The sequence below is a fragment of the Marmota marmota genome, unplaced genomic scaffold, assembly GCF_001458135.2.
Source record: "Marmota marmota marmota unplaced genomic scaffold, marMar, whole genome shotgun sequence".
Taxonomy (NCBI): domain Eukaryota; kingdom Metazoa; phylum Chordata; class Mammalia; order Rodentia; family Sciuridae; genus Marmota; species Marmota marmota.
This window is the reverse complement of record NW_026000174.1, coordinates 67,075,495-67,086,072: the sequence shown is the minus strand read 5'-3', so window position 1 is coordinate 67,086,072 and position 10,578 is coordinate 67,075,495. Positions and strand designations below refer to the sequence as shown.

General features: G+C 52.9%; 1 protein-coding gene and 1 pseudogene across 3 annotated transcripts; one reads left to right on the top strand and one right to left on the bottom strand.

Annotated features, from left to right (window-relative positions):
- Positions 1-890: 890 nt before the first annotated feature.
- LOC125612045 lies at positions 891-2,921 on the bottom strand (annotated as a pseudogene).
- A 1,320-nt stretch (positions 2,922-4,241) lies between these two features.
- Positions 4,242-10,383, top strand: Men1 (menin 1). 3 transcript variants are annotated; one of them, XM_015478213.2, is made up of 10 exons: positions 4,242-4,347; positions 4,712-5,172; positions 6,081-6,289; positions 6,454-6,582; positions 6,881-6,921; positions 7,004-7,091; positions 7,695-7,831; positions 8,222-8,357; positions 8,782-8,946; positions 9,143-10,383. In XM_015478213.2, exons 2-10 carry the CDS (start codon positions 4,728-4,730, stop codon positions 9,623-9,625), a joined length of 1,833 nt encoding a protein of 610 aa, XP_015333699.1. In that variant the 5' UTR covers positions 4,242-4,347; positions 4,712-4,727; the 3' UTR covers positions 9,626-10,383. The 3 variants fall into 3 exon arrangements, with proteins under 3 accessions (XP_015333699.1, XP_015333698.1, XP_015333700.1); XM_015478212.2 differs by having other exon boundaries at positions 4,242-4,335; positions 9,143-10,382; XM_015478214.2 differs by having other exon boundaries at positions 4,299-4,437.
- Positions 10,384-10,578: the final 195 nt, after the last annotated feature.

Below are 10,578 nucleotides of genomic sequence, written 5' to 3'. Positions count from 1 at the left end.
CACTCACAGGCTGTCCTGGATGAGAGCCGCCAGCCAAACAGGGCTTGAGAACACTGTGGCTCTTCGGAATGGACATGCATGTGCTGAGGTACCAGCTGCTTACCAGCTTCCCAAGACTCGGTGTGAAAGAAATGGAAATTACCATTAGTAATTTTTATATTGATTACAAGTTGAAATAGCATCTTTTCTTTCTTCCTTTCTTTGTTTCTTTATCAGTACTAGGGATTGAACCCAGGGGTCCTCTACCATTGAACTATATCCCCAGCCCTTTATAGTTTTTATTTTGAGATAGGATCTCACTAAGTTGTCCAGGCTGGCCTCAAACTTGCTATCCTCTTGACTCAGCCTCCTGAGTCACTGGGGTTTCAGGTGTGTATCACCATGCTCATCTCAGCAAGTATTTGTTGACATCTCTGTGAGCCAGATATGTTCTAGGTACATGAGACACATTAGCGAAGAAAACGCACGTGTTCCCTGTCCTGTGAAACTGATATTTTGGTGGTAGAAGGTAATTACACTGAGTCAGTTATATTGGATGCTAGAACAGTGGTTCTCATCGTAGGGCTATTTTGCCCCTCAACAGACGTTTGGCAATGTCTGGAGTCAGTTTTAGTTATGACACTAGGCAAAAGGTGCTATTGGCATTGAGTGGGGAGAAGCCAATAGATCTGGGCAGGGTAAAGGTGTTGGTGGAGGAATTTGGATCACACAGTGTGATTTGAGGTAGAATGGTTGGGTCTGCTGGGTTGGCCTTGTTGAGAAGGTGACATTTGAGCAGAGGAGTGAAGGAGGAGACTGGTGACACTTGGAGAGCAGATGATGACTGATTGGGCATTTTACTGCACTACGAAAACTGGTGCAGCCCTCACCTGTGCCTGACTTCTCTACAGCTATGGTGGCTCACTGTCCATGCTACTGGCAGAGCCAAACCTGCATGGGGAGCCCATTCCCCTCACTCATTCAAGGCCATGGAGTTCTTTATGAATCACCCACAACCTTCCTCCACCCTCTTCTTCTCCAGTTGTCATACTTTTCTATTTCCCATTGCTGTGAACGTCACTGGGAGAGTCCTGTGTTAGCCCAGTCTCCAATTACTCTCTTCCCCTTTTTCATGAGCCCAAGCACATCAGACTTTTTTTTTTTTTTTTTGTACCAGGGATAGAACTCAGGGGCACTCAACCACTGAGCCACATTCCAAGCCCTGTTTTGTATTTTATTTAGAATCAGGGTCTCATAGAGTTGCTTAGCGCCTCACTTTTGCTGAGACTGGCTTTGAACTTGCAATCCTCCTGTCTGGGCCCCACAAGCTGCTGGGATTATAGGCATGTGCCCCTGTGCCCAGCCACCCCATCAGACTTTTGCTCCTAAACTATTCTGAATAAGGTCGTCAGGGGCTTCCACAGTGCTACTTACTGCTCAGACCTCCAGCAGCAGCTTCTGCCACTGTGGATCACACTTCTGCCTTTGTACTTGGTCTTCTTACGTCCTTCAGGTTTTTACTCAAATCCCCCCTTCTCAGTGAGGCTCTTTTCAGGCATCCTAGCTAAAATTATAACCTCCCAGGCACTTTTTTTTTTTCAGGTTTCATTCACTTTCTTTCCCCCTTTTTTTTTAACGTTTATCCTTTATTTATTTATTTCTATGTGGTGCTGAGGATCGAACTCTGGGCTTCGCATGTGCCAGGTGAGTGCTCTGCCACTGAGCCACAACACAGCCCCCTCTTTTCCTTTTTTTGATGTTGGGCATTAAACCCAAGGGCACTTTATCACTGAGTTCCATCCCTAGTCCTTTTTATTTTTGAGACAGGATCTAAGTTGCTTGGGGCCTCTCTAAGTTTCTGAGGCTGGCTTTGAATTTGTGATCCTCCTGCCTCAGCCTCCTGAGTCCCTGGGATTGTAGCTGTGTGCCACTGCACCTGGCTTTGCTTGATTTTTCTTGTATAAATACCCTGTGTTGTAGCCACAGGTGGAGCCTGGATCTTCTGCACAGAGTCTCTGGTATGGATTTTCACAAGGTGATGAATTCCTGATAGGGAGATCTGGTGAACACAGTCTTTTTGCAGAGATTGGGGTTCAGGAGTTATATGTCTTGGAGATGGCATGGAAGGTTGCCTTGGCAAAATTGCCCGAGGTGGCAATGCAGCCCCTGGCAGAAGTGTAGCAGTCATCAATACCAGCAGCAGCAGCAGCTTCTTGGACACAGGGGCTGAGATGATGCCAGTGCCTCTGGGGGCAGGGATGGGACACACCCACACAGAAACACAGTGGCTTGTCACCTGGCAAAGGACAGTTTGGGGCTTGCCCATCTTGTTCCCGAAGTAGCCTCTCTGTACAGGAACAATGGGGAGTTTGGTCAGTTTGATGGCCCCTCAGAGAACAGTGGCTACCTTCTTGGAGCACTTAACTCCCAACCCTATTGACCAGTGCAGTCCCAGATAACAACAGATGCCTGGTACCTGGTCCCCTGGCCAGCGCAGGTCTGCTTCTGCACAGGCATGAACTTGAAACTTCATCCTTGGGTGATGCCCTCAGAAAAAAGTCAATGACTTCAGACTCCTTGATGGGCAGAAAGAAGAGCTAGATTTCCATGGACTAGATCTTCAAATCCTTGGCCAGGGATCTCAGCTTGGTGACTAGCATCTACTCCTGATCCTCAGCCTTGCCTCAGCCACAGTTTCAGCCCCAACCCCCGCCTTAGAGGAGATTGCCAAAGCTTCTGCAGCAGCTGCATCCCCTCAGACTTAGGCCAACTGGGATGGTTGGTCACCCAATTTGCCAGTTTTTCCACCAAAGTACCTTTTCTCTTCCAGGATTCACTCCAAAATACATGGTATTTAGTTGTCTTGTCTCCTTAGTCTCTAATTTACAAGCTTCTGGATCTTTCCTTGTCTTTCATGATCTTGACACTTTTAAGAAGTACCACTAAAGTATTTTTTAGAATCTCCCTCAATTTGAGTTTGCCAGGTATTTTCTCATAATCAGGCTAGAGTTATGATTTTTTAAATTTGAATTAATTTATTACATTTCTTTAAATTTTAATGTTATATATGACAACAGAATGCATTACAATTCATATTACACATATAGAGCACAATTTTTCATAACTCTGGGTGTACTAGAGTCACATCCTTTGTGTCTTCATACATGTACCTAGAGTAATGATGACCATCACACTCCACCATCTTTCTTACCCATATGGCCCCTCCCTTCCCCTCACTCCCTTTTCCCCTTTGTCCCATCTAGAGTTCATTTCATCCTCCCATTCCCCCTCCGTTATGAATTTTGAGAGGAGAAAATACTACAAATAATAAACAGGACAGGAACTTAATCTGGTTATTCACTACTTTATACCCAGAGCCCAGAGGGAATGCCTGAGTTATTGTAGGACACACATACACATTTGTTAACTGGGCGTGTAATCCTAGCTATTCAAAAGGCTGAGGCAGGAGGATGGCAAATGAGACCAGTCTGGATAACTTAGCTAGACCCTGTTTCAAAAATAAAACAAAATAGAAAGGGATGGAGGTGTAGGGCAGGGGAAGAGTGCCCCTGGTTCAATACCCAGTCTGGAGGGAAAAAATCCATTTCTTGAGTGAATAAACGAATGAATGAATGATGCTGTAGAAACTTTTTAGTATTGTTTTCAATGTCACTAATATAAAATACTGTTCTAGCATGCCTATTGTTCTATAGCTCTTTTCCTGCAATGGTATGCCCTGAAGACCCATGTAGGAAGCTCAGAGCTACCTACTTCACTCTCTTTTTTAAAACTTCTATCCTAATATAAATAACTGCAGAGGTTCTTTCAATGTTCTCTGCCTGTTAGATTTTTCTCATGGTCAGAATGAGGAGAGAATTATTATACACGGAGTAACATGAGACGTGCGTTACTGGACATTGCTAAATTGTCAACTACATGGCTGAACACATACACACCCCAGCAGTGTTTAAAAGTACCCGTTTTGCTCACACCTTGCCAACCTACAGCAGCGCAAGCACCCGCTCTGGCACTCTGGTCACGCCGGAGACTACATTTCCCACAAGGCACCGCGTACCCTATTCCTTTCCTGAGCTGCGTGGAAAGAGAAACCAATCCCCGAGGACCGCGGGAAGGTGGTGCCACCTCCCTTCCTACCTGCCTCCCGGATGTCCGGACTAGCGGACTACCTTTCCCACAAGCCACCACGGCCATCCTGGGTGCCACCATTTCAAGACTCGGCGAGGGCGGGGCACAGCCTCGGACTCCACTTCCCGGCAAGTAGTGCGGCCCGAGGGGGCGGGACTCCATTTCCCAGCAGGCTCCTGGCGGCGGGTGCCGCGGTGCCTTGTGTGGGATGTAAGCGCGGAGGTGGGCGCGGGGGACCGAGGCCAGGACTCTCCTTGGGATTTAGGGGGGCTGGCCTGGGAGCGCCTTCCGGAAGACTCTAGGGGCTCGGGGGTACGGTCGCAGGAATGAGGCGGAGGGGCCTTTGGGGGACCTCAGAAAAATCCTTGGATTGCACCCCATCGGGGCTGGGGGTCCCAGGGTTGTAGGGGACGAGGAGGCCCTGCAGCCTTGACTGAGGGGTCTCGCCGACGAAGGAGGGGCAGCTGGTGGAGCGGAGGGTGAAGAGGGCAGAGAAGCAGGGGAGCTGCGGGGGTAGAACCTTAGCCGAGCCTGGGAGGGGGCTCTCCCGCCGAGCCCGACCCTTCCTCCCCTGGCTCCTCCGCAGGCCGCCGCCCGCCGCCATGGGGCTGAAGGCCGCCCAGAAGACGCTGTTCCCGCTGCGCTCCATCGACGATGTGGTGCGCCTGTTTGCTGCCGAGCTGGGCCGAGAAGAGCCAGACCTGGTGCTCCTCTCCTTGGTACTGGGCTTTGTGGAGCATTTTCTGGCTGTCAACCGCGTCATCCCCACCAACGTGCCCGAGCTCACCTTCCAGCCCAGTCCTGCGCCCGACCCTCCTGGTGGCCTCACCTACTTCCCGGTGGCCGACCTATCCATCATCGCTGCCCTCTATGCCCGCTTCACTGCCCAGATCCGCGGCGCGGTCGACCTGTCGCTCTACCCGCGAGAGGGGGGCGTCTCCAGCCGGGAACTGGTGAAGAAGGTTTCGGATGTCATATGGAACAGCCTCAGCCGCTCATACTTCAAGGACCGGGCCCACATCCAGTCCCTCTTCAGCTTCATCACAGGTTGGAGCCCGACAGGTGGCCAAGGAGAAAATGAATTTGGTCCACTTCCTCTTAACACTGTGTGGTTTACAGAGCTCTTTTGAGACCTGTAAGCCTTGTGAGGTGGGGCAGGTGTTAATTTTCCCTTGGCAGTTGTGGAAGCTGAAGCTCCAAGAGAGGATATGATGTGCCAAAGTCACAGAATGGCAGGGCTGGGACTGGAACCTGATCAGTTGACTCCACATCCATTTACTGACCCTTGGCCCCTGAGCACTCCCAGCCCTGCCATTGAGCAGCCACAGGAGTCCTACAGCCCAGCATGAGGCACAGAAATGGCCACAGATTGGAGGTGGGAGAGAGAAAAAAGAGGGCTGCTTTGGAGACACTTAAATGGAATGATATCTATAAACCTTTTTGAAAGGGAACAGATTATGAACTTGACCTTAAGAAGCTTAAGGCTCAGGGTTTGCAAAGAGTCTGTGCCAAGGCCCATGGATGCAGTTGCATCCTGGTGCCATGTTGAGCAGGTATCAGGTCATTTCTGGGCTTAACAGGAAAAAATGTAGAACTAAATTAGGAATATCTCTTGGTGGGTGTGTGAAGTGTTGTCCAGAGTGCCCTGTTATAATTAATAGGTGTAGTAAAACAGGAAATCTTTAATAAAAACAGTATAGGGTCATAGAGAAAGGGAAGGGACAGGGTCAAAGTGGGTCAAGCTGTGGGAAATCCAGAAAAGTCTCTTGCTGGGGAGGGGGAAGTAAACGGGGAAGGAGAAGCTGTGAAGGAGGGCAGGCATCGAGGAATGAGGGGCAGGAGCACCTCAGGACGGGCACAGGCTGGGGGGCTGTGGGAAGGGGCATCAAGAGCTGGGCTCGTTCTTCCAGACCAAAGCCCAGAGGACCCTTTTTCATTACTGTCCCCTTCGACAGGTACTAAACTGGACAGCTCAGGTGTGGCTTTTGCAGTGGTGGGGGCCTGCCAGGCCCTGGGTCTCCGGGATGTCCACCTGGCCCTGTCTGAGGATCACGCCTGGGTAGTGTTTGGGCCCAATGGGGAACAGACAGCCGAAGTCACCTGGCATGGCAAAGGCAACGAGGACCGCAGGGGCCAGACAGTCAACGCGGGTGTGGCAGAGCGGGTATTGTACCCCCCACCTTGTCTCCTTTGTTCTCTGCTAGATTAAGCCATCCAAGGATTACACTTTGGGCTATACTCCCCTCTTCCCGTCACCACCTACATAGGGTCCCCAAAGCAGGCACAGGGTAGGCCATCATGAGACATCCAGTCTTGTCCCCTTTCAAGAGCTGGCTGTACCTGAAAGGATCATACATGCGCTGCGACCGCAAGATGGAAGTAGCCTTCATGGTTTGCGCCATCAACCCTTCCATTGACCTGCACACCGACTCCCTGGAGCTGCTGCAACTGCAGCAGGTAAAGGGTATGCCCAAGGGGCAGCCACGGACAAGGCTGGGCCGCTGTGGGGTCAGGGGTACTTTCCCTCCCGGAGCCTCAACTCTTTTGTAAGATGGGTGAATGATTCACCATTCCCAGGGCTCTTGGGAGAGTGAAATTGAGACATGAAGGGGCTTTGACTCTGTTAAAGGGCTGGTTTGTGAATTTTGCCCTTTCCTACCTGGTGGGAGGTCCCTGCTGGTTCTGGATCACACCTTGACCTTGCCTGATAGGCAGCTCCCCTTCCCACAGTTTGTAACTCTTCTTTGGCCCCTAGAAGCTGCTGTGGCTGCTCTATGACCTGGGACATCTGGAAAGGTCAGTAGGGGGAAGTGGCCAGATTGAGCCTTGGTGGGGCCAGAGGGCTGGGTGGTAGCCTGGATTTCTGATCCTTTCCTAGGTACCCCATGGCACTAGGGAACCTGGCAGATCTGGAGGAGCTGGAGCCCACCCCTGGCCGGCCAGACCCACTCACCCTCTACCACAAGGTGAGGGCATCTCAAGATGGGGCATAAGGGAGGCCCCAGAAATGACTGGGGTCCCCTTCTTTCTGGGGACAGGGAAGATTCATGAAAGAACTTCGTGAATTCAGGAGTATTGCCCACCTAGGTCCCACTTTGTACCAACCATGTACGTAATTGGCGTAATTAGGGTTGTCTGAGGTGTGCCCTGAGATGTGTTCCCCAGCCTATGACTGACAGAAGTTGGGTTGTTCGGGGAACTCTGCATTTTCTGCTGCCCCTCATTGTTCTTCCTGTGTCCTGTAGCAAAGGTCAAATGTGGTGGGAGCATTGGGGAGGGGAGGTGGGGCAGGGGTTCACTGGCCTTAGAAGTCTGATGTTTTGTGTAGAAGAGTGTGTAGGAAAGGCCTGTCCTAGGTCCTACTCTTCCCCTCCCCAACCCTTGTTTTGTGGGGGTTCCCACTCTGCAGTCTGCCCCAGACTGGCAGGCAGGGAGTGGAGGTAAGGTTGGACTTGAGGAGGACTCGAGATCTTCCTTTCACCCCTTCTGGGTGTGACCTGATGGGGCGCTCATGCCAGCCCAGGCAGCTGGTGGCTGCTTCCCTAAGGCTTTTCTGCCCCATCCCCCAGGGCATTGCCTCAGCCAAGACCTACTACCGGGATGAGCACATCTACCCCTACATGTACCTGGCTGGCTATCACTGTCGAAACCGCAATGTGCGCGAAGCCCTGCAGGCCTGGGCAGACACGGCCACTGTCATCCAGGAGTGAGGATCCCCCCAGTAGGGCCCCCAGCCCATCCTTTACTCTTCCTCCACTCACTTTCCAGTCACTCTTATCCAGGCATGAGATCTGAGTCCCAAGCACTGTCCCCTCTCCATCCAGTCCCTAGGCAGCCAGTGCCACCATCACTCAGGAGGTAGGGATCTCAGAGCCCCTCCCTCCCCCTTCTGCCCAGTTGTTGATCATCCAGGGACCCACCCCTAGCTGCATGCCCCTCCTCACTTTTGCCCTGGGCTGACAGATTCCATCACGTGGGGGGAATCATTCATTCGTCCAGTCTGTGGATGACCCTGGAAGAGTCCTGGACTGCATCCTCCACCAGCTCCCTAGGGGTTCCCATGACTGAGCCCCCACATGCCCCACTGCTCTCACAGCTACAACTACTGCCGGGAGGATGAGGAAATCTACAAGGAGTTCTTTGAGGTGGCCAATGATGTCATCCCCAACCTGCTGAAGGAGGCGGCCAGCTTGCTGGAGGCTGGCGAGGAGCGGCCAGGGGAGCAGAGCCAGGTGAAAAGGCTGGAACTCACCAGTATCCACCCTCCCATCATTGCAGTGCCCCAGCCATGGGACTGCATAGGCAGGACTGGGGTCTGGGCACTCAAGGTGGCCCAGAGAAGAGGCCTCTATTCCCTGTTGCTGTAGCTGAGGTCCTGGGTCTGGGCTTGAGGGAACCAAGGTGTTTCACAAGTTTCTACCCTGTAGGTGGAAGCCTGTCTCTTTTATGGCCAGGGTCTCACTTAGGGTAGGATGGAGATAAGGGATGGTGCCCTTTCCTCCATCCTGGCTGAGGACTGGCTTTATTTTAGGAAGGAAGTTCTAAGATACTCCTGACCCTGGCTTACCTTTGCAGCCATGGCTCTGCCTAGGCGCTGTCTTGACCTGCACCTTGTGCTAACAGAGTTTGACTGTGACCTTTCTTCCCCTTGCCTAGGGTACCCAGAGCCAGGGTTCTGCTCTCCAGGACCCTGAGTGCTTCGCCCACCTGTTGCGATTCTATGATGGCATCTGCAAATGGGAGGAGGGCAGCCCCACGCCTGTGCTGCATGTGGGCTGGGCCACCTTCCTTGTGCAGTCCTTGGGTCGCTTCGAGGGACAGGTGAGGGTGACTGGGCGTTATAGGGACTGACTGCAGCCATGGGGAATTAGACCTTTGTGGCCCAGAGGCCACACCTCCCTAGCCATCTGGGTGTAGATGAGACTAAGACCTGCAGATGGCTTGGCAGAAGTTGGACCTTGGTATTCCAGCCAGTGGTCTTCAGCTTTCCCCCAGCTTGCTCTCTTCACCCACCCAGGTCCGTCAGAAGGTGCACATAGTGAGCCGAGATGCGGAGGCAGCGGAGGCTGAGGAGCCATGGGGTGAGGAAGCCAGAGAAGGCCGGCGGCGGGGCCCCCGGCGGGAGTCTAAGCCCGAGGAGCCACCACCGCCCAAGAAGCCTGCTCTGGACAAAGGCCCTGGCTCAGGCCAGGGTGCAGGGTCGGGACCTCCCCGAAAGCCCCCAGGTACAGTCCCCAGCACTGCACGGGGTCCTGAAGGTGGCAGCGCAGCTCAGGGGTCAACTCTCCCGTCGTCACCCCCGCCGGAGGGCCCGGTGCTCACTTTCCAGAGCGAGAAGATGAAGGGCATGAAGGAGCTGCTCGTGGCCACCAAAATCAATTCGAGTGCCATCAAGCTGCAACTCACAGCGCAGTCACAAGTGCAGATGAAGAAGCAGAAGGTGTCCACACCCAGCGATTACACTCTTTCTTTCCTCAAGCGGCAGCGCAAGGGCCTCTGAACTGCTGGGGACTTCTGAACAGCTCACAGGGACCCAGGCCCCATCCTCAGTCTGAGGGGAGACTTCCCCATCCCCACACCCAGAGGCCAGGCTCCGCCCCCAGGCCTCACCCCTACCTGAAACTTAAGGTCCCAGATTTACAGACTACACACCCCGGCACCAAATCTATGATTTGCTCCAGCTCGCAACCCAGGACCCTGGCCTGGTGGTTAGAATGTAGGTCCCATCTTCCAGAATCCCAGCTGGCCAACTGGAATCCCGGCCCCATCTCTGAACTAAAGTGCTGACCCTAAGCCAGACAGTGTTGCTCAGGGTTTCTCCCAGTTCCCTTAGCCCAAGGAGCACATATCCTGCCTCCACCCTGGGACGAAGGACCCTACTCAGCCCCTGGGAATACGTTTCTGTACTTCAAAACTCCATCCCTTGGGAATTCAAATCCTCAACCCCGAAGAGCTTAAGTCCCCTTGCTAGAATTTGGGAATCCTATTTTCCTGTCCTCCCTGTCCCTAGAGTCCACGAAGCTCCACCCCTAGCTTGTGTGGACACTGAGCCCCGCCCTCTTCCTGACCAAACTGGCCCTAGATCAGAGCAGGATCTCTTCCGACCCTCTGGGAACCTCCCTAAGGTTCAGTCTATCTCTGGGGAACCAGGAGGAAATCTGCAGGGGGTTGGGAGTGGGTGAAGGGGGCCTGATCTCTTCCTGTTTTGTACATAGATCTATTTTTCAGTTCCAAGGAAGATGAATACATTTTGTTAAAAAAAACACGTGTCAGTGTTGCATCTGGGAAATTGGGGATGGGCCGGGAGGTCGGACGGCCCGTCTTTCCTCTGCCTTCTTCTGGCTCTGGACTTTGCGTTCCCACCTGTAGAGCGCGAGAAACCGGTGCCTGGAAAGGACCCAAGCTCCGCCCGGGTCTCGGGACTTCCCCGCGCTGCCAGGGCCTGTCCCGCGG